General features: G+C 45.5%; 1 protein-coding gene across 1 annotated transcript in view; it reads left to right on the forward strand.

Moving 5' to 3' along the window:
- Window positions 1–24,439, forward strand: part of LOC138292687 (cytochrome P450 2D15-like) — a 404,725-nt gene that overhangs the window by 233,932 nt on the left and 146,354 nt on the right. The window contains exon 6 of the mRNA XM_069231408.1: window positions 2,315–2,456. Coding sequence (XP_069087509.1) covers window positions 2,315–2,456 — 142 coding nt within the window. The remainder of the gene's footprint in view (window positions 1–2,314; window positions 2,457–24,439) is intronic.

Genomic DNA, 24,439 nt, shown 5'->3' on the forward strand with positions numbered 1-24,439 from the left:
CCAAGCATTACCTAAGGCTCAACCACACTCTGACCTTCTCTTCAACATCTACCTCAGCCCCCTCCTGGGATTGATTCAACTCTTTAGTCTTTCTTGCTCCACTTATGCAGATGAGATACGGATCATCCCCAATTTTCAGAATGTAAAGGACATCATGATCCTTAGACTGGCACGTTGCCTGGTAGACTTGAAATGCTGGATGCCCATTAACCACGTTAAACTCCACCAGGACACCACTGAAATTATGCGATGTGTAAACTTGACATCAACAAAAGAAATCCCAACCCTGCCATTTAGATTTGGGACAATTATATCTCTCAATGCACAGAGCAAAAATCCTTGGACTCATCCAAGACGCAGGCCTTACTGTGGAACATCAAATGAACTGTGTAAGAAAATCAGGTACAAATATTCCCATACCAGTGATTCACATGCAGAGTTTAAAACATAGAGACACTGCTGTGCAAATTTTAAGAATGCTGAAATTACAAAAGTCATCAGACAGACTATAATTACTATGCCTTCAATTTTGGGATTATATTGCCTAAACCTCATGGCTCATTTTTTCATCAGATTAAATGAAAAGCATTGTGCATACGGCACTAAGCACTTCAAAGAATCACACCAATATTCTAAAACAAATCTCTATCTCGACAGCCCAGGATGGAGCCTTGACTTGATCACACACGTACATACTAGAAGCTCCACCCTTCAGAAAAACTCAATTCGGAGGCTGTTCCTTGTTAGTCCAAACCAGCAAACCCAGGGATTTTCTCCACATTCAGATAAAGGAAGCTACAACACCCAGTGGCGTAACAAAATGTGTGGGGCCCACCTCCAAAATATGCTGAAGGGACTCACTCATATCAGTAGGAGGTGAGGTGCCCCACTCCAGTAAGAGTAAGCCTTCCCCCCCACACCGCAGGGGCTTCAGGGGTCTCTCCTGCACCCCTGACAACTCTATCTACTGCTAAATACAAGCACTTCCTTTTACCCTCTCTCTTTCATTTAGGTGGTTTCCTTCTTTTTTCCCTTCTTTTTGCAGATGGTGCTTTGGGCCAGATGACTTAACATTGGGAGGTGCGATTTCCAATTTGTGATTCTTAGCAAATCGCACTTTGAAAATCGCAGTTCCTAATGTATGGCAGTTATATTTTTTAAAATAGTGATTCCCAGTGTGTCAAAATTGACTTAGCTCATAAATATTAATGAACTAGGTTGCAATTTGCAATCCACCTGGAATCGCAGCCGTTACAGGGATGGAGGCCTGCAGACCACCAAGTCTGTGATTGCTTTTTAATAAAGGAGGATTGTTTTTAATGCAGCTCGTTTCCCTTAAAGCACACATGATTGCGAAAGTGTCTTTATTTTTTTTGTTTGTTTAAGAAGAAGTAGTGGTCTACATTTATTTTACGTTCACAAAAGGGAAGGGGTTCTTAAGGAATGTGTTGTCACTACAATTCTGTAGTCCGTAAAATATTAAGATTTAGTGACTCAATTCGGTCCCAAACATTAATACATACCATTCTAATTCGGTGGTTGGAAGGGACGCCATCAACACGCCCCTTCCACTTACTGAATCAGTATGTATTTGCAATCCCAAAATTGCAATTTGGTAACGTGTTACTGAATTGCAGTTTGGTATAATTCTCTACCAAAATGCCTTTATGTGTTCACAAATCGCCACATTTGTAGAATTGGGTTATTATAGGACAAACACCCTCCCTATGACCGTACGCTTTGTCCTTCAGGGGTGAGTCTGAGAATAAAGGTTCGGAATTAAAGGCGAAATCAGCAACCTGCTCCTTCTCTTTGACAGATACATCTCTGAAACCAGAATGAAGTAGTAAGTGAAAATTAGAAGGAGCAGTACAGGCAGTAGAACACACAGCCCAAACTCTTTCACAAGGGAGTAATTACTCTGATAGCCACGATCCCTTTGTCCCTGTAGTGGATACCACAATTTGCTGAGTGCCAGAGCCCAGCGGATGTCCAAAGCTGCTCCCATGGCTATCAGGCTCCTATAGTTGCTGTGTGGACACGGAGGTGGTATTTGCCCGACAGGGCCTTTGGACTCACTTGTGTATTGCAGTGATTGGAGTGGACATGACACACAGCCCTGTCTTCTTTGCACAAGGATCTCTGTGCATTAAGTGTCACCAGCAACCAAAATGCCCAGCACAGCTATTTTTAGCATATCCTTTGCTGCATTGTGGCCACTGTTACTGAGTTTCTAGATCATTTAAGTTGAATCATTGCTTATAATAATAACACTAGAGTTTGATTAAACTCTGTTTTGTTAATGCTCTTCCAGGTGAAAGGTGACCCCAACAGCTGCTTCAATGAGAACAATCTCCTCTTGACAGTGGGTGATCTGTTTACAGCAGGCACAGAGACCACTTCCACGACTCTACGCTTTGGGCTGCTCTACATGATACTCTATCCGGACATTCAAAGTAAGTACCGGCTTTGTTTTTGATTAGTGATGTGGTCAAAAGGTGGTCTTACCACTTCTCAGAGATCTATCTCCCCTTCTTACAAAAATAGATTTTTTTATAAAAAAGGGTTATATCAAAATGTAATTACCAACAAACTCCCTTTATTGCCTCAGTGTAAACTGACTAAATTTTCTACCCCATGAACTGTAGCCCGGTACTGATTATCAATCCCCATTAGATCCCAGTGTTTATTTACCCCATGTGCCCAACCATTTTATTTAATTTCTAGTTTGTCCACCTAGTTAAACATATACTTAGAAAAGCATCACATTCAAGTAATAAAGTATCAATTTTCATGAGCATCTTCACTGTATTCCTACACCCTCAGGCACCCTCTGCCCTAGTGACAAAAGCTATAACCATATTAGTGACAAAAGCATGCCACACTAGATTTATAATACCTGACCCCCTGGGTTTCAATACTTCAGGGCAAACTATTAATCATAAAATGATATTTTCTTCATGTTCTATAAAAGTAACAAACCTAGCCAGCAGAAGGAGGTCTTTTGCTTTCATTATTAAGTTAATCAGATCTGTGCGATACCAAACTAGTATAAAGAAGAAAGGGTATCAAATAATATGATCAAACAATGAGAGGAACTTCAGAGCAATTTTCCAGAAATCAGTAATAAAATTCAAAACTTGACTACTAGGTTGCAAATAAAACTCGTATTGAACTCAAACACAAGGTATGGCAGTGGTAACCTCTATTCATTAAACATGAGGTGTTAGGCATATGGCCTGGCCACGGACAGTCCCTTCAACCAACACCAAGCTTGCTGAGCATGGTGTGTGGGTGGGGGGGGGGGGTTGTTCCCCATTGGGGTTGGACCATAGGCCTGCAGCCAACTCCTGGTTGTCCATGGCTGAAGGCTGTGTGCAGCAGGGAGTTGGCCGCCCAAGGGGATTTGGGTACAGTGTGGCTGACCCCTTGTCACACATGGCCAAAAGCAATACCCTGTGGCAGCTTGGGCACCTGTAGAGGGTAGGGTGGAGTGCCTAGCAAGAGGTCAGAACTTATGGCCAACCCATTCCTGTGTATGACCAAAAGCTGTGATCAGCTGTAGAGTTTGGTGAATTCACAAAAATCAAAGATTAAAATGACATTAAATAGGAATGGTAATAAGGTCTTTATGTTTAAAAAAAACTCTATAAATTCTGTGAAAAAAGAAAACATTAAAGTGACTGTTGGACTTTTGCTTATGCAGGGTCATCCCCAGTCTTTTTGCCTCCTGCCTCCTATTTTTTTCTGACCTGTTGCTGTTGGCTTTTCAACTCTGAGCACTTTACCACTGCTAACCAGTGCTAAAGTGCATATGCTCTCCGTGTAAATTGTATGTAATTGGTTTATCCATGATTGGCATATTTGATTTACTAGTAAGTCCCTAGTAAGGTGCACTAGAGGTGCCAGGGCCTGTAAATCAAATGCTACTAGTGGGCCTGCAGCACTGGTTGTGCCACCCACATAAGTAGCTCTGTAATCACGTCTCAGACCTGCCACTGCAGTGTCTGTGTGTGTATTTTTACACTGTAAATTCGACTTGGCAAGTGTACCCACTTGCCAGGCCTAAACCTTCCCTTTTCTTACATGTAAGGCACCCCTAAGGTAGGCCCTAGGTAGCCCCAAGGGCAGGGTGCAGTGTATGGATAAGGTAGGACATATAGTAATGTGGTTTATATGTCCTGACAGTGAAATACTGCTAAATTCGTTTTTCACTGTTGCAAGGACTGTCTCTCTCATAGAATAATATGGGGGCTACCTTTAAATATGATTAAAGCGTAGATTCCCCTAGAGAGTAGATGGACATGTGGAGTTTGGGGTCCCTGAGCTCACAATTTAAAAATACATCTTTTAGTAAAGTTGATTTTAAGATTGTGCGTTTGAAAATGCCACTTTTAGAAAGTGAGCATTTTCTTGCTTAAACCATTCTGTGACTCTGCCTTGTTTGTGGATTCCCTGTCTGGGTCAGTTGACAGTTGGGTTGTTTTTCACCTCACACCAGACAGTGACACAAAGGGAGCTGGGGTGTAACCTGCATTTCCTGATTAGCCATCTCTGCTAGGAGGGAGGGGTGGAGTGGTCACTCTCATCTGAAAGGACTGTGCCTGCCTCTAACAATGCCGGCTCCAACCCCCTGGTGTGTGTCTGAGGCCTTGCCTGGGCAAGGCAGGATTTCACAAGTAGGTGTGAGTCCCCTTTGAAGAAAGGTGACTTCAAAGACTAAAATGGGTATAAGAAGGGCACCCAACTCTACAGACTTTAGAAACACTTCTGGAATCAAGAGGAACCTCTGCCTGGAGAAGAGCTGTTAGCTGAGGAGGAAGTGCTGCCCTGCCTGTGACTGTGCTTTGTAGAGCTTTCCTGCAGTGCTGCTTCTGCCAGAGTAAGAGGGCAAAGACTGGACTTTGTGTGCCTTCCATCTTGAGAAGAAATCTCCAAGGGCTTGATCTAGAGCTTGCCTCCTGTTGTTTGAAGTCTCAGGGACAGCAAAGACTTCTCTCTGCCAGCACCTGGAGCCTCTAGAGAGACTCCTACTCTGCCCTGTGGTGCCCATCCAGTCCTGGGACCCTGAAAGGAGAAGCTGACAGCCTAAAGACAAGAAAATCCACGCACAGAGCGCCGTGCGGGGAAAAGATCGACGCGAATCCGATCGGCGGCTGAAAAACGACACGCCGCCAGCTCTGCGGCTGAGAAACGACGCTCGCAGGAAACGCGACCGAAGAATCGACGCACGGAGCAGGAGAAACGACGCGCAGCATCGCTGACGGAGGCTGGGAGATCGCAACCTGCGCGGCTGGATCGTCAACTCATCGTGCGGCTGGATTTTTGACTCGAGTACCGCCGTGCGGAGTTATTTTCGACGCACGCCCGCCCGTGCAGGGTTATTTTTGACGCACACCAGGTACATTTTCACTCTAGCAGCGCTAGTGTGTTTTTAAAACTCCTTAAAGACTCTTTTTGATTTTTAATTAATGACTTGACTTGTGTATGGTGGATTTTTGTCGTTTTGGTCTTTCCTATTTTTCTAAACCTGTGTTGTGTCATTTTGTAGTGTTTTCATTGAGTTACTGTGTGTGTTGGTACAAATACTTTACGCCTAGCACTCTGAGGTTAAGCCTACTGCTCTGCCAAGCTACCAAGGGGGTAAGCAGGGGTTAGCTGAGGGTGATTCTCTTTTACCCTGACTAGAGTGAGGGTCTTTGCTTGAACAGGGGGTGACCTGACTGTCAACCAAGGACCCCATTTCTAACAGTGACGTTATAGTTAGGTGAGGTATTAATATTTTAGCTTATGTTAAAACCCCAACCCCAGAAATTCACTGAAAAAACAACAAAGGTTAAATTAATTTTTGTATGTAGGTGTTGAAATAATACAAAACCTAGGGCCAGATGTAGGAAAAATCCTATTTGCGAGTTGCAAATTGCGAGTCATTCCGACTCGCAATTTGCAACTCGCAAATTGGTATGCAGAACGGTGTCTCAGACACCGTCTGCAACTCGCTATGGGGTCGCAATGACCCACCTCATGAATATTCATGAGGTGGGTCGCTAATTGCGGCCCGATAGCGAGTCTAGGCACTCGCAAACATGGAGGCCTGCTGTCGTCAGCAGACCTTCATGTTCGTGACTGCTTTCAATAAAGCAGTTTTTTTTTTTTTTTAAGTGTAGCCCGTTTTCCTTAAAGGAAAACAAGCTGCACTTAAAAAAAAAAACGAAACCTTTAGTTTCGTTTTTTTTTCAGGGCAGGCAGTGGTCCCTTGGACCACTACCTGCCCTCAAAAAAATGTTTTGGGTCCATTCACAAACTGGAAGGGGTCCCGTGGGGACCCCTTCCAATTTGCGAGTGGGTTACCATCCACTTGAAGTGGATGGTAACTGCTATACCCTTTGCGACCGCATATGCGGTTGCAAATGGTATTGCATTCCACTCCGAATTGCAAATAGGAAGGGAACACCCCTTCCTATTTGCGATTCTGAAATGCATATTGCGAGTCGGTACCAACTCGTAATATGCATTTCTGCATAGGGAAACGCGTTTAGCGACTCGCAAACGGCAATTTTTGCCGTTTGCGAGTTGCTAAACGTTTCCTGCATCTGGCCCTTAATGTTTAAAAAGCTAAAACAGATGTAACTTCACAGTTATAGTTTACTGAGCTAGCTATAACTTGCACTCCTACCATGCCCTGCTTATGAACTCACATAATACATTACTCATGACATGCTAAATAACATAATTGCTGACATCACTTTTTACATTTCTGATGCACCCAACACCCACAGGTGGGCAAACCCCTGCAGCACAATGCCTTAGACTGTGCACGGCATGTGGTTGGCCACATGGGCTGGCCTGCAGCCAAGTTACGCATCTAACCCCTGTGGATGCCCAAGCCCATGTTTAGAAGAGTGGATACATTTTTTGTGTTTTTGTGCTGTTTTTCACTTTTTTGCTTGTCACTTTTTTGCACTGCTTCTTTTGTATCATTGTATCTTTTTTAGATATAATTTTATTTTGTTTTTTTTTTCTCCATTTTTTACATTAACTACTGTTTTTGTAATTTTGTTCATATAGTTCTAAGTTGTCTTAACATATTTTATTACTTTTTATATTTTTACACAAGTCTTTGTGTTCTGTTTGCAGATGCTGTTACAATCTAGTAATGGTCGTTAGCAAAATCTTTTGGGGTTGTTTCTAAAGGGTGAGGGCTATTTCTTAGAGTAATATCTCCTGAGGGGTCAAATGGCAGCTTTCATGTTAAATTTTTTGACCTCACAAATGGTACCACAGTAATCCCACAGGACCCACAGAACCAATGAAAGGGTCTTGCAGGAAAACAGTGAGGATTTACTTCCTGTTCCAGGTCATGCTGGGGTAGAGCGGGTCCCTGGAAATTCTAAAAAAAAAAGATTGTGTTCACTATGAAGGGGCAGTTTAAAAAAAAAATCTGTTTATTAAACATTATGCATAAACAACAGTACATTTCACTATTAAAGATTTTACGATCTGACTACACACATTTATAATCATGTACAGAGTAATGGCATAGTGATGTGCTGAAATACAACTTAAAACTGTGCAACTAATAATTAGAGTTGCGTCTGAATACCGAATAGTGTATGCTGATGTCAGAGGTAGTGCGGGCTGCACCTGCCGGAGGGCAGGAGGGGGAGGGGGAAGGCACATCTGCTGCATATGTAAGCTGTGAAGCCGGAATCGAGGTAGTGGGACGGAGAGGCGCATAGAGCCAGTGGTGTAGTGAGCAAGACTAGGTGAAAGCTGCATGAGTTCACAGCTATGGGAGAACCACTCTGAGGCATTACATTGTTCCGCTGAGGTGGGGTGTGGGGATGTTAAAGCTGAGTGATTGGAGGGCAGGAGGGGGTTGCATGGTGTAGAGATTGAGCAGGGAGATAGCACATGTGCACCTGCTAGCTCAGGGGGGTATGTGTCGTCCCTAGCTTCTATGCCTACCACAAAGATATCCCAGATTTCAGCACTGCCCTGTATTAGGCATTTGTGTTGTAGTTGGTGTAATGTCTGAGCCTCGGCTTGTGAGCGACCATGCAAGTCACGGAGCCAGGCAGTGTGTGAGGGAGCATGTGGGGCCTTCCAGTGCGTAGCGATCAGGCGCTTGAAGATAACGAACACCAGGTCTATAAATCTGTGAAGATGTTTGTCGCCTTTGGCTCGGTGCCGCATGCCGAGTAGACAGGATTCCGGGGTGGGGACAAGAGTGTGGGCCGCAATGTCTGCTGTAGTATCAGTGATTCATTGCCAGGCCTTGTTTATTGAATGGCAGCTCCAGACCAAGTGGTAAAAGTCTGCTGCTGGAATAGTGCATCTAGGACATACCGGGTTTGTGTTCGTGTATATTCTTTGGATACGGGCCGGGGATAGGTATGAGTGATGAATATAATTAAATTGGGTGTATCGCAATCTGTTATTGCGGGATACTGTCTTGATCATTGTGAGAGCCGCGACCCAAGCTTTTTGTGGTAATGGTGTAGGGAGGGTGGTATCCCAACGTGCGTTAGCACAAGAAAGGTCCGAACAGACCTCAGCTAGGAGCACTTTGTTTAGTTTAGTTATGATGCTTTTTGTATTTCCTATAGTAAGGATAGTGGTGAGCAGATGCGATTCATCGTGGCTCAATGCTGCCGAGTCCCCATAGGTTGTTAAGCAGTCGTCTAGCGTCACTGTATGTCAGGAAGGCCCCAGTGTGCATGACCCCTGTAGCCACTAGTTCTTCGAAGGTGCGCATTGTGGGGCTTGAGTAATAATCACCCACGTTCAATGTACTTATGTCACGCATATCATGGTGTAGTGAGAGTGTTTGGGCACCCGGTAATTGAATCAGAGGTAACGACGGGGAGTAAGGAGGTGAGGGGCCTTGCCTTGGACATATCTGCGGCAGCAGAATCTGGCCGCTTCCAACAGTATGGGTTTTATCGTTGAGTGGTTAGGGCTGGACAATAGTGAAGTCAATAAAGTTTGTGGAGCTGTGTATGCACGCAGCGTTTTGCTTTCTGGAGGTGGAGGTTCACTTAGCCATGTAGTTAGCCATAGCAGCTGAGCCACAGCATACTATAATTCAAAGTTAGGCATGCCCAGTCCGCCTGCTTCTTGCGGGTATTGTGTTATAGTTAGTGCTACTCTGCGTCTATCTTTGCCCCAGAGCAGGTTGGTTAATAGAGAGTGCAGTTTGTGAAAGAACGAGTGTGGCAGGCATAACGGGAGAGCAGTGAAATAATATAGAAACCTAGGAAGGATGAGCATTTTGGCTATTGCTACCTGACCCATGGGGGATAGGGGGGGTGAACTCCATAACGACAGTGAGCTGCGGGTGGAGCTAAGTACTCTGTCGAAGTTGCCCTCTTTCAGGTCGGCAATGGAGTGGTACATTTGTATGCCAAGGTATTTAAAAGTTGTTTGTGACCATGGCAGTTGATATTGCGGCAGTACAGTATGAAATTTGATTGGTACGGGAGTGAGAGGGAAAATACTTGACTTGGACCAGTTAACAAGTAAACCGGAGGCAAGTGCGAAGGAGTCCAGTATTAGCATCACCCCTGCCATGGAAGTGTTGTGGTTACGCAGGTATATCAGGGCATCGTCTGCATATGAGGATATAATATGATGTGTGTTAAATTCTGCAATGCCCCATATGTGGGCATAGCTACGGAGCTTGATTGCTAATGGCTCCATGGCTATTGCAAATAATGAGGGGGATAGTGGACAACCTTGTCTGGTGCCTCTGCCTATAGGGAATGCTTTGGAGATAACTTGTCCAGTTTTGACCTGAGCTATGGGTTTGGAGTAAAGCGTTTTGATCCATCTGATGAAGCCGTAACCGAAACCAAGCACATTAAGTGTGCGCATGAGGAAGTCCCAGCTTAGCGTGTCAAACGCTTTTTCTATGTCTAGGGATAGGGCCACCACTTCTGTCTCTGTGACGTTATACATTATGTGGATTAATCTTCTGATATTTAAGAAGGTACTTCTCCCCGGGATAGAGCCAGACTGATCAGGATGTATTAAGTTTGGTAGGTAGGGGAGTAACCAATTTGCCAGGATTTTTCCTAGTAGTTTGCAGTCCGAGTTTAGTAGGGAGAGTGGCCTGAATGATTTAACATCAAGAGGGTCGCGGCCTGCCTTTAGGAGGACAACTATCAGGGCTTCGTGCATGGAGTTGGGCAACTGTAGCTTACTACACGCTTCATTGAACACCTCTATATGAAGGGGCAGTCGTATGTCAAATTTGATCCTAGATGTTTCTTCACAGGCCCAAATAAGAAAGGTGCCATGGAGGATTTAGTGGAATTTCTTTCTTTATTTTTTTTGCATTAACACGGTACCTCAAAAGGTACTGTGGGACCTCTAGTTTATGGTAAAATACCATTTCATTGGCTCATATATCCAGTTTTATATATTTCCAAGAAGTCCCCACCCTCTTACTGTTATTAGAGAGTGACACTTGAGAACATTCACACCCTATGCAGTCTCTGCTGGCTATTTCAATTTTCCCCAAATTTGTTGTTGTATTGAAATATAAAAAGGGCATCTCCAGGAGAGGACAGGAAGGAACTGACCCACAATGAGCAGGAACAACAGGATGAGCCACGGACCATACAACAGTCCATTGTGTTGGAATTCTTTATGATTCTGAAGGGACAAACGGAAGTGTCTGCACAGATTGTCACATGCAAGATCTGCTGTCAATTATTTTCCAGAGAAACCAGGAAAAAATATTATTTGGGAGCCTCTGGACTGTTCAAACACATGACAATTTTTACACAGCAGGTAGCTAAATACTGCAAAGCGAAAATGTCAGGAGATTGAAAGAGCCTGTACATCCACAGCTCCTCTACCCACTGTCCATGCTGGGGGCACTACTTCTAATGCTGCTGCCACTTTGATGCGTGACTGCACCCCCCTGTATCAGTACTTTGCGCTATATTTAATGGACTGTTGAAAATTAGTATGTGCTGGAGTGCTTTATTTTTTGTATCCAAGTTTTCGGGCCTTTTTCCCCTTCCTTTGTTGGTCAATACCTCAAAAACGTAAAGAAACAAAAAAAAGTAAAAAAATATTTTAAAATACAAAAAAAGATTCCTGTTGAAACCACCTTTAGTGGTTAAAAACACAGAAAAAACGTTTATGTTTTCTGTTATGCCTGGAAGTGGTGAGTGGAGCAGGCCCTGTGCCAGACCCTCAACCCGCACTGCTTACTGCCTTTGGCCATGTGCAGTGAGGCGTTATGAACATGACCTAACCTCAGACAAATCACGAGGGATGGCCAATCTTTTGTGGTGCACAGTCTTTGGCCTTGCGTGACTGCTATGTTGGCTGCATGGCCCAGTCTGAGCATTCAGCTCATCCCCTGGTTGCCATCAGCTCCCCACCTTGCATGGCCTTCAGCCGTGAGCACCATGGGGTTGGCCATTTTCCAAGCTTGAACTCTGTTATCATTTGAATCTGTACTTCTGAAGTTTCAGACATCTATGTTTGAAAGCAGGAGAGATGTGCTTCACTGTTTGATGCCACTGACCTCTATCGCCTACACTGATCTTTCTCACTGTTATATGTTATTTCACTTAGAAAATTTTATAATGAAACTTTTGGGTACCTTGGTACTACTGTGTTACTGGGCAAATACTCTCTTAGCCCATTTTTGATGGGTGGCTCCCTGCCTGGAAGCGCTGCCATACCAATCTTAGACAGCAAATTACCTCCCCAACCCCCCAAGGGCAGGTAATAAATGGTCAGGGCCAGCAAAAGAGTGCAGTGGCACCACAGAGGCAATGACCACACCAGGAATGCATTAAAAAATTACAGATTTTTTTCAATTTGGGGATGGGGTGGCCATTTAGGGCTCTGGGGAACCCATCCCCTAGGGCCGTGTATATTTAAGGGGAGGGCGGAACTCAGTTCCCCTCTCCGAGCCATTTTTGGCCACGAGGACGCCTCCCTCTAGGGCCAAACTTGTTAACTACTGTGTGGATTTGGGTTGGCTTTATGTACTGTAATAAAATATTACTTTACTTTAAAACAGCCCTAGAAATTTACTTACAAAAACAAAAGTTAAAGTGACGTTATAGTTATGGGAATATCTGAGTTACAACATTAGTGTTTTGAACCGAAAAAAAAACAGAAATTAACCAGTTATAGTTAGCAGAGCAAACTATAGCTAGCACCCCCGCCATGTACTGCTCATGATCTTACATTACATAACTCATGACATGTTCTGTAACATCATTTACGACGTCACTGATGACAACATAAATTACATGATTGATGACATCATCCAAGCTTCTTTTGCACACATTGATCTATAAATGAGTATGGCAATAGAGGTCTGAAAGTAAGTACAAATAAATCATAATATGAAGCCTCATTAATGCCATCATAAATACAACCCCCTTAGGTGACTAAAGCTTATGCTATGTGCAACAATGAACCTAAACCATACACTTAATGGGTCGCTGAGTTCACATTAAACATCATTCACAGATACATGGGAAACTGTCATTGCACACGGTGTTCAATATGAATGCAACTGTTCAGAGAAAGCCATGTTCCTAAAGGTACTCAATGTCTGCTCCTAAATTAATGTTGTACTATGGACAGCTTTTATCAGTATCAAACACCTTACAGTCACTGAACGCACGTTGAAAAATGAAGTTGATATGAGTACAAAAGGCAGTACTGTAAACAGTGTTTAATCTAAATAGCGAGTTTACTCTGTACCATACTGTTTGCCCCTAGTGAAACTCTAATGAGAAATATACCACAGAGGATTGAAAAGTATCTACTAAAAACGAGGCGTGGGCGGAACTTGCAGAGTTTAACTTCACCGAATTCCACAGAGTTACAGAAAAACTGCGAGTTTCCGTTAAATTCCACCAAAGGGTGGAAAATATGCAACTTGCGCTGCCTGTGCTACAATTTAGCACTTTAGTGTGAGCAGTGCTAAAAATCAGCATGATCGTCACCTTGTGTTGTGCAAAAATAGCAGCAAATCCACTCAAACAACAGCCTTCTGACCACGACCGCTCACAAATACCGGAGACTACTTGTGTCATAAAATCATACTGGCAACGTCAAATCTTGCTTGCACTCTCCAGCTTGCATATTCTAGAGCTTTGTGAAAGAATACATATGCCACGCAGTGATTTGCAGAATTTGGACAGAACTCCGCGTTAAATATTAACACAGAGTGGCAAAAATTCTGCCAGTTCTGTGTGCAGAGTGGAATATCTCACCCACCTCTACTACACTCTTTGCAACATTTGTCAAAACCAACACTATTCACCTAAAATAACCAATGTCTTAAGGTGCTAAAGATTATACTACCTGCAGCCTTCATACAGTGGTGAAAACTGTACAGATTGCGCATCTTCTGAAGCAAAAGAAGCACAAGTACATTGGTTAATACCTGGTGCACACAGACCTTTATGTTATGTAGAAAATGTCATGCTGAGACAATTCTGACTAATACCTCAAGGCTGCTTACAATACTTAGTATCTTCTACTTAGAATATTTGTTCTGCAGAACCAATAAACCTGTGTGGAACTTACTAGATGCAAGTCGGCAACTGTCATCTGCACACAGAAATACTCTTCAATAGAAAGATTTATAATGTGATGGATACCTCTACACACCAATGATGCATGAGAAGCACATGCGTTTTGTAAACAGTTCAACCCATTAGCTGGACACAGGCTGTACAAAAGTAGGTTAAAAAGTAATATGGTAGCTACTCGCCACTGTGTCGTCAATAAATCAAATCTAACACCCTCATTGGAGGATGCCATCAGTGATGTAATCAGTAATGTCATCAACAATGTCATTTGAGATGCCATCAGCGATACCATGATGTCATAGAACGTCATGAGTGATGGAATATGTGATGTCTTAAGTAGTGCATGGCGGCTGCGCAAGTTGTAGTTAGCTCTGCGAACAGTAAACCGTTAATTTCTGTGGTTTTTTTTGTTCAAAATGTTAATGTTGTCACTGACAAATTCACCTAACTATAACATTACCTTAACCTTTGCTTTTTTCAGGGAATTTCTAAGGTTGTTTTAAAGAAAGAAAAGATCTTTCGATCTATAAAGTTACTTCCTCCTTAATTTCTTTCAGTTAAGTTTTTTTTTTTTAAGTATAGGAATATATTATTAGCATACCTAAAGGCACCCCCCCATGCTGCCCGGTTCTGTGCAACTACCCACAGACTGCCAACCCCACACTGTGTACAGCCTTTCATCATGCACATCAAGGGGTTGGCTGCAGAGCCTGGCTTACATCCAGACCCTGCATCCAACTCCCTGCTGTAAGCCACCCAGAGCCAGCCAAGTCGCACGCCACGCAGGGCCTTTGGTTGTGCCTGGCATGGGGTAAGCCACAGAGTCTGTCTTGCAGCCAGGCCCTGTTTCAAACTTACTGCTGGCAGCCAAGCCCATCCTATGGCTGCGCTCAGCAGGGGGTAGACCACAGGGCTTGGCTTGCCCTGTTAAAAAAGAAAAAAAGAAAAAGTTCGGGCTTTCATGCTTGTTTTGTAAACAGTACCCGGGTGGGCCAGGTCCCGGGGCATTGAAAAAGGAGGGGGTGCACGGGGCCCCTCTCCTAGGGCATAAATTAGCCCCGGGAACCAACCCTCCCTGGGGCTATTATGCCAAAATGTGCGGGGTCCGGATGGCCTCCATTCGCCCCAGGGACCAACACCTCCCTGGCTCAAAATCTTTATTTAAAATGGGAGAGGCCCGTATTGCCTCCCCCAAAGTCCCAGGGAACACCACCTCCCCTGGGCTAAATACAAATGAATGCGGAAGGGCCCGTGTGACCACCCTGTGCCCCAGGGACAACCACCTCCCGGGGTCAAAGTGTTTAGTTAAAATGGGGGAGGCTCATATGGGCTCTCCCAAAGCCCCGGGGACTGCTACTTCCCAGGGCTAACTATGAATTAATGGGGAGGGAGACCCGCATGCCCCCCCCCCACAGCCCTGGGGACCGCCACCACCCCAGGGCAATTTAACAAAATTATGGGGGCCGTGCAGCCCCCCTCTGCAGTACCCGGGACGCCACCTCCCCCGGGCTAGCAATTAAATAATGCAGTGGGCCAGACGGCCTCCCTGCAGCTTCAGGAATCACCACTTCCCCAGGGCTAGATCAACCATTGGTGGGGGGACGTGCAGCCATCCTCCTGGAGCCAATAATGGTCTTGGGGACCACCACCCTCAAGAGCTGGCTCCTGCTATGTCCCGGGGTGCCCACCCCCGGGACATAGCCTATTTGCTGTGACTTGGAGGAAGCTTTGACAACTCCTGCCAAATCAGACCAAACACTCTGATCCCAGCAAGTGAGAGCTGTCACACAGCTCTTGCTTGCTGCAAGTGGAAGTTTCCTCTTTTTTCCTGTCTACAGGCAGGGAAACTGAGAAAACAAATGCCCTCACAGAGAGGGAGCTACATCTTTAGCAGCTCCCTGTCTGTGACAGCAATGCCAGCTCCCTCAGGAGGTGGGGAGCCAGTTGGGACCACTGGGGCCATCAGGCTCCCCCCACAGTCCCCAACAGTGGTGACTGGAGGGCACCCAGGTGACATGGCCGGACCCTGGGGTCCCTGGGGCCTAAATCAGCCGGGGGAGTAGGGCCGCGCGACTCCACTCCCCCAAAAAAACAAAAAGTTAATAGTGAGGCCAGGCCCTGGGGAATGAGGTCCCTGGGCCGAAATCAGCCGGGGAGGGGGTCCACATGGACCTCTCCCCAAAAAAAGAAATAAATTATAAAAGGCCAGGCCCCAGGAGATGGGGTTCCCTGGGCTGCAATCGGCTAGGGGAGGGGGCTACATGGCCCCCCATGGAATTATAGTGGGCCCCGGGGGATGGAGTCCCCGGGGCCGAAATCAGCCGGGGCATGGGGGCTAATGACAAATTCTATAATGTTATTAAAAATATACATGAAACATTAGGAGTCAAATTTGTGGAAAAAAAAACTGCATGGCGGGAGCGCGAGTCATATTTACTGTGTGCAGCAGGGAGTTGGCCGCCCATGGGGGTTTGGGTGCAGTGTGGCTGACCCCTTGTCACACATGGCCAAAAGCAATACCCTGTGGGAGCTTGGGCACCTGTAGAGGGTAGGATGGAGTGCCTAGCAGGAGGTCAGAACTTATGGCCAACCCATTCCTGTGTATGACCAAAAGCTGTGATCAGCAGTAGAGTTTGGTGAATTCACAAAAAACAAAGATTAAAATCACATTAAATAGGAATAGTAATAAGGTCTTTATGTTTAAAAAAACTCTACAAATTCTGTGAAAAAAGCAAACTTTAAAGTGATGTTATAGTTAGGTAAGGTATTAATATTTTAGCTTATGTTAAAACCCCAACTCCAGAAATTCACTGAAAAAACAACTAAGGTTAAATTGAATTTTTTATGTAGGTGTTGAAATAATACAAAACCTAATGTTTAAAAAGCTAAAACAAATGTAACTTCACAGTTACAGTTCACTTGCACTCCTACCATGCCCTGCTTATGAACTCACATAATACATTACTCATGACATGTTAAATAACATAGGGGGTCATTACAACCCTGGCGGACGGTGTTAAAGCGGCGGTAAGACCGCCAACAGGCTGGCGGTAAGACCGCCAACAGGCTGGCGGTCTTTTTTTGAGTATTATGACCATGGCGGTTACCGCCATGGTCATCCGCCGCTTCACCGTTCCGCCCGCCAGGGCGGAGACGACCGCTGGGCTGGAGACCGGGGTCTCCAGCCCGGCGGCCGTCACAATACCGCCGCCGGTATTTCGACCCGGCTTACCGCCGTGGATTTCCAGCGGTAGGAACCGCCATGAAATCCATGGCGGTAAGCCCTATCAGTGCCAGGGAATTCTTTCCCTGGCACTGATAGGGGTCACCTCCACCCCTCACCCCCACCCCGACTCCTTCCCCTACACACCCCACCACCCCTGCCGCCCCCCCCAAAGGTGGCAGGGCCCCCCTCCCCACCCCGAACCCCAACATCACATAACTCACACACACACGACACGCACGCAGGCACCACCAACACACATACACGCACACACACCAACATACATGTCTGCATCCACACACTCAGTCAGACACGCACACCCATATACAGACATACACGCACACATCCATACAGACATACATACAGACATACACGCACTCATTCTCAACACACGCAACACACCTGTAAGCATACACGCACTCACACCCCCCCCCTTTACCTACACAGACGCACACCCCCATGCACCCACACAACACACAACACCCCCCCCCCCCTAACGGACGATCGACTTACCTTGTCCGTCGATCCTCCGGGAGGGGACGGGAGCCATGGGGGCTGCTCTGCCGACACCACACCGCCAACAGAACACCGCCACACCGAATCACAGGACGTGATTCGCTGGGCGGTGTTCTGTTGGCGTGGCGGTGGAGGTGGAGCAACCTCCACTTCCCCGCCGACCGCCACTATGGCTGTTGGCGGCTCTCCGTCGTAAAGAGGACAGAGAGCAGCCAACAGTCATAATACGCCGAGCGGCAAACCGCCACTACTGGCGGTCTTCCGCACGGCGGTCCCTCGGCGGTCTTGTCAAAAGACCGCCGAGGTTGTAATGACCCCCATAATTGTTGACATCACTTTTTACATTTCTGATGCACCCAACACTCACAGGTGGGAAAAGCCCTGCAGCACAGTGCCTTCAACTGTGCACAGCATGGGGTTGGCCACATGGGCTGGCCTGCAGCCAGGTTACGCATCTAACCCCTGCGGATGCCCAAGCCCATGTTTAGAAGAGTGGATACATTTTTGGTGTTTTTGTGCTGTTTTTCACTTTTTTGCTTGTCACTTTTTTGCACTGCTTCTTTTGTATCATTGTATCTTTTTTAGATATAATTTTTTATTTTTCATTTTTTACAGTTAACTACTGTTTTTGGTAATTTTTATCATACAGTTCTAAGTTGTTTTAACATATTTTATTACTTTTTATATTTTTACACATGTCTTTGTGTTCTGTTTGCAGGTTCTGTTACAATCTAGTAATGGTCGTTAGCAAAATCTTTTGGGGTTGTTTCTAAAGGGTGAGGGCTATTTCTTAGAGTAATACCTCATGAGGGGTCAAATGGCAGCTTTCATGTTTAATTTTGTGACCTCACAGATGGTACCACAGTAATCTCACAGAACCCACAGAACCAATGAAAGGGTCTTGCAGGAATACAGTGAGGATTTACTTCCTGTTCCAGGTCACGCTGGGGTACAACGGGTCCTGGAAATAAAAAAAAAAGGTTGTGTTCACTATGAAGTGGCAGTTTTATGTCAAGTTTGATCCTAAATGTTTCTTCACAGGCCCAAATAAAGAATTTAGTGGAATTTCTTTATTTTAATTTTTTTGCATTAGCACGGTACCTCAAAAGGTACTGTGGGACCTCTAGCTCATGGTACAATACCATTTCATTGGTTCATATAATCACTTTGATATATTTCCAAGAAGTCCCCACCCTCTTACTGTTATTAGGGAGTGACACTTGAGAACATTCACACCCTATGCAGTCTCTGCTGGCTATTTCAATTTTTCCCAAACTTGTTTTTGTATTGAAATATAAAAAGGGCATCTCCAGGAGAGGACAGGAAGGAACTGACCCACAATGAGCAGGAATAACAGGATGAGCCATGGACCATACAACAGTCCATTGTGTTGGAATTCTTTATGACTCTGAAGGGACAAAAGGAAGTATCTGCACAGATTGTCACATGCAAGATCTGCTGTCAATTATTTTACAGAGAAACCGGGAACATATATTATTTGGGAACCTCTGGACTGTTCAAACACATGACAATTTTTACACAGCAGGTAGCTAAATACTGCAAAGTGAAAATGTCAGTGGGACTAAGGTGATATCCCAAATATTTGACTTCAGTCTTGTCAAACTCACATTTTTCGGGTTTACAGGACAGGTGATGTTCCCGGAGTCTTTGGAGGACCTGTTTAACGTGAGAGGAATGAAGTTCAGGACATTTAGAATAAATAAGGATATCGTCTAAATAGATGACGACCGTATGGTTCAAGAGATCAGAGAATACTGAATCCATAAATCTTTGGAAAATGAAGGGGGCATTAGTAAGACCAAAAGGCATAACTCTGTACTCATAATGACCAAATGGGGTCCGGAAAGCAGTCTTCCACTCGTCTCCTTCTTTAATATGCAAAAGGTGGTAGGCTCCACGAAGATCCAGTTTGGTAAATTGTTGAGCCCCTCTGACTGCCTCTAGTATATCCTTAATGAGAGGCAAAGGATAACGGTCCTTTATAGTTATTTTATTTAGCCCGTGAAAATCCAGGCAGGAACGAAGATCCTTTGTTTTCTTGGGTACAAAAAAGAGAGGAGCCCCAGCCAGAGAGGACGATGGTACAGTAAGACCGCTATGTAAGTTTTCTTGCAGATATTCTTTTAGTACTTCTTTTTCAGGTTCAGTGAGTGAATACATCCTCCCAAAGGGAACGATAGCTCCGGATTCCAAGGGAATAGCACAATTGTAAACTCGATGTGGGGGTAACACAGGTCTGGTTGGTTTTTGGAACACATCTTGAAATTCGAGATAGTGATCAGGAACTCCTTGAACTGTATTGATGGAACATCCAGTAATACTTTCAGTAGGCATCAACCTCTTGGGTGACCAATAAGTGTCTGAAGCAAAGCAGTTCTCATGACAAAACTGGGAGGACAGGGAAATAGTTCGGGTTTCCCAATTTACATAAGGGTTATGTCTTATGAACCACGGAATTCCCAAAATGATATTATGGCTGGGGGATGATATTAGATCAAAAGAGATTTGTTCTTGATGGTTTCCAAATTGTAAACTCAGTGTCATGGTGGTGGTATCAACCGGACCAGAGGATATTAAAGACCCATCCACTGTGTGAACGTGTTCTGGGGTTTCTTTGGGTCGTGTTGGTCTTTGTTGAGTCGTGGCCCAAGTCTTATCCATATATATGCCACTGGCACCACAATCAAGTAAAGCCAGTGTTCTCTCTTGATGGCCGTCCGGTAAATGTAACGTCACAGGTATCATAAACAAAGTAGTGGCATTGTCCTTGAAAGAACTGATGGAAGGTATAGCTGATGATCCCGTCCCCTCCCTTCTTACAGAGGACGGGAAGTGGCGTTTCCCGATGGCCTTTGAGGATGAACGGGGCAGGTCCGGAGCATGTGGCCGGCAGCACCACAATACAGGCATACTCCCTTCCTACGTCTGTCTTCCCGCTCACTAACGGAAAGTGGTCCTCGAGTGGTATCCACCTGCATAGGTTCGCCTTCGGCATCTTTGGTGGGAGGACGAGGTTCCTCGGGACGATGCATAAAGACACGTGAAGTGCTTGGCTGAGATGATCCTCTACTCCTTCTCTTCTCTATACGTCGCTCTTGGAGACGGTATTCGATGGAAAGAGCCTGATCCATCAGACCACGAAGATCTTCAACTCGGGTGCAGTGTACTAACTCGTCTTTGCTTTCTTCTTTAAGTCCTCTACGAAATAAGGTCACCAGAGTTCGTTCCACCCAAGTGGTCTCAGCCGCTAGCTGTCGAAAGCGAGTATTATATTGGAGGACATCTTGTGAGCCTTGTTGGATGTCACATAAGGTTTCTTCCGCAGAGGCCTCCAGTCCTGGACGACTGAACATCTGTTTAAACCAACTCACAAAGGCAGGATAGTCTTATAATACTGGGCTATTGGAGGATACCATCGGGGTTGCCCAGGCCAAGGCAGGACTGGATAAAGCACTGATAAGATATCCCACCTTTGTCTTGTTGTGGGAGAATTGGGTAGGTCGGAAGGCGAAATACACAGTTAATGCATCAAGGAACTCTCGCAGCTTAGTTGGTTCACTGGAGAAATGAGGAGTAGAGGTGGAGACGGCCGGAACATCCGCACTGCGAAAGGCCAAAGCTTGACATAAAGCAGCATTCTCGTTGCGTAATTGTTGCAGTTCCTGAGCCTGTTGATGAATGGTTGCCAGAAGAGATTGATCAGGATCTGCAGCAGCTGCCACTGTATAATCCATGATGTTAGACGACGTTGGGAGTATTGGGCGCTGCAATCTGTCACAACTTACGTGCTGCTTTACCCTGGAGGCCGCAGAGCGAGTGGCGTGGATCCTGTTCTTGAATGTTCGGCCTTGGCCCAAGTAGGGGCGACGCTTTCTGGTACGCCAAGAGCAAGCCGTGTCCCTCAGAAGTAGCGCCAGAGGGAAAAAAAAACAGAAAAGGGGAAAACCCTCCACAAGGATATGTTCCTAAAACAGGAACAAAAAGGAAGAGATATCAACAAGAGCAAATACAGGAAAAAGTATTCCGAATTGTCGACAACCAGCACAAGAACACGAGGAAGCAGCAGCGAAGACACCATCCAAACAGAAAGTGTTGCAGTGCAAGGAAAGAAAGAATCACAGCCCTAAAATACCAACAAACAGGAAACAACCAACAGGAAGTAAAAGGACACCATCTTAGTTAGGGAAAGGTACATAGAACAGAATGGACTAGGAACCATAGAGAATAGGGAACAAGAAATGCTGGGAAGAGAAAGGTAACATGGGAATGGGGAAAAAACTTAAAGGGAGGTACAACCAGATGTCCCAGAAAAGAAGAAAAGAAAAAAGAGAAGAAAAGAACAGGTGAGTGGGGGTCAGAAATGCCTGAAAACGCAGTGCACAGAAAAAGAGCGAGGCCCCATGCCCAATTTGGGGCCTCGGAAAGCACACAGCAGACTGGGGGCGCGCTGCCTCTGGGAAACGTGTGTTGCGGCCCGAGCCGAATGTTCGTCTCGTGCCGCGTGCAGCGGCGCAACACTCTGGGCACCAAGCCCCCTCCAGAACCAGTGGAGAAAAGCATCCACTATCACTATCTTTGGCAGGATGAAGCACTCTGGGCACCAAGCCCCCTCCAGAACCAGTGGAGAAAAGCATCCACTACCCCAGTCCTTGGCAGGATGAAGCACTTTGGGCACCAAGCCCCCTCCAGAACCAGTGGAGAAAAGCATCCACTATCACTATCCTTGGCAGGATGAAGCACTCTGGGCACCAAGCGCCCTCCAGAACCAGTGGAGAAAAGCCTCCGCTATCACTATCCTTGGCAGGATGAAGCACTCTGGGCACCAAGCCCCCTCCATAACCAGTGGAGAAAAGCATCCACTACCCCAGTCCTTGGCAGGATGAAGCACTCTGGGCACCAAGCCCCCTCCAGAACCAGTGGAGAAAGGCATCCACTATCACTATCCTTGGCAGGATGAAGAACTCTGGACACCAAGTCCCCTCCAGAACCAGTGGAAGAAGTCACCCACTTGAGAGACTATGGCCTTGCACTCCCCAGGACCAATCAGTGGGCAACCCATCCACTTGAGAGACTTGAGAGACTGTGGATTTGCACTCCCCAGGACCAAGCAGTGGGCAACCCACCCACTTGAGAGACTTGAGAGACTGTGGCTTTCCACTCCCCAGGACCAAGCAGTGGGCAAACCACCCACTTGAGAGACTGTGGCTTTGCACTCCCAAAGACCAAGCAGTGGGCAACCCACCCACTTGAGAGACTTGAGAGACTGTGGCTTTGCACTCCCCAGGACCATTCTGTGGGCATGAAGCCCCCTCGTGGAGCAGTGGCATCGTCCATTCATCTAGCTGAGGTGCCCCCCTCACCCTCCCCTTGAGGTGCCTGTTTATTTTCGATCTGATGCCCCAGCAGTGTTCTCTCCGTTTCGAGTTAGGTATTATGTATGGGCTTAGCCCATGCATTTTGGGACCACTGGTCCACGGATAATGATTGCAACACTATCCGGACCGTGTAGTTGCTGTACATATTTGTATATACTGATGATTTTATGTTATCTTGACCTATCTAATTTTTCGATGATTAAACTCGTTACAATCATTTCATTGTGTCCTTGCTTTCTTCCAGGGGGTGACGGGGTGTAAATGTCATGTTGCTGCATGTATTTGTGTGTATGTTGTTGTGGGTGAGGGTGGGGGTGTTGAGTGTGTGTGTGTGTCACTTTCTCTTTCCTCCCCGCCACCCCTGTGTGCTAGATTCAGTACTCACCGTGGTCGTCGCCGGTGTCTTTGCTGCTACTGGTGGAAGAGGAGGTAAACCAACATGGGCAGGACCTGTAACTCGGGCTCCATGGCGTCCTGGTTCCTCGTTGGGTGTCGAGAGGTGAGTGGTTTCCGTTCCAAGCACTGTATCCGCCGTGCTTTTGATGGCGTTGGTACCGCCCCGGAAAAGGTGGCGGATAGGCCTGTTGTAATACTGTGGGCGGTACATTGTGTTCCGTCTGTCTGTTGGCGGTTACCGCGGCGATGTGTGTTTCTACCACCGTGGCGGTTGGAGTGTTAAAGTGGCTGTCTATGTTGGCGGTTTCCGCCATGGTCGTGATTACATTTTTTTGCCCGCGGCCTGTTGACGGTATAATCGCCGCTTTAACACCGACAGCCAGAGTTGTAATGAGGGCCTAAGTCTCCTATGGCTACATTATAAGATGAGGGTCGCTATTGAATTCTAGATGGACACACGGGCCTATGTCCTAAGTGCAAAGTGCAATTAAAGTGCTTATGTGTAATGAATGAAGACACTAGTGCAGAAAAGTGCAGACACACAGACAGAGGATATGTAAAATTGAATAAATATAACTGGTAGCATTATGCCATCCATATGTAAATCTTAAAACACATATGGATCTATTGGTAATCCTAAAATGAAAAAAGACCAGAATCCAAATAAGTTGTTTTTGATATGGGGAATCATAGGTGTACATGGAGTTCAGCATCAAGATTGTGTCCCCATGGATTCTCCGAGCCCAATAAAGGGATCATCCTAGATTTTGTTTGTCTTAATTCAGATAATCTATTGCCTGCTCTTGGGCCCAATTTAATGGATTTGATGCCATAAACACCTAATGTACTAGAGTCACCTCCATGTACTTCCCAAACGTGTTTAGCCAAAGAATAAGTTCTGTCTTGATTCTTAATGCCTCTTAAATGTTGTAAAAATCTTATTTTGATTTTATGGATAGTGCTACCAACATACTTCTTATTACAGCCACATTCAATGACGTATACAACATATTGAGTATCACATGTGATTCTTTCCTTTATATCACATTTTCTCCCATCAAATGTTAGATATTACTGTACATTCCGTGCATAGTTGCAGGCCTTACAATGGCCACATTTGAAAAAACCTAAACTTTTCTTGGACAGCCATGACCTGTTGTCTTTTGGAGCCAAAAGACTCCTCGTCAAATGATCTCCCAAAGAGTTAGTCTTACGAAAAGTAATCTGGGGATGTTGATCAATCTTGCTATTAATCTCCAGGTCTTGTTGTAAAATGTGCCAATTACGTTGTAGGATACTTCTTAAAGTATTGTGTTGTTGATTAAATT

Source organism: Pleurodeles waltl, chromosome 4_2, assembly GCF_031143425.1.
Source record: "Pleurodeles waltl isolate 20211129_DDA chromosome 4_2, aPleWal1.hap1.20221129, whole genome shotgun sequence".
Classification (NCBI taxonomy): domain Eukaryota; kingdom Metazoa; phylum Chordata; class Amphibia; order Caudata; family Salamandridae; genus Pleurodeles; species Pleurodeles waltl.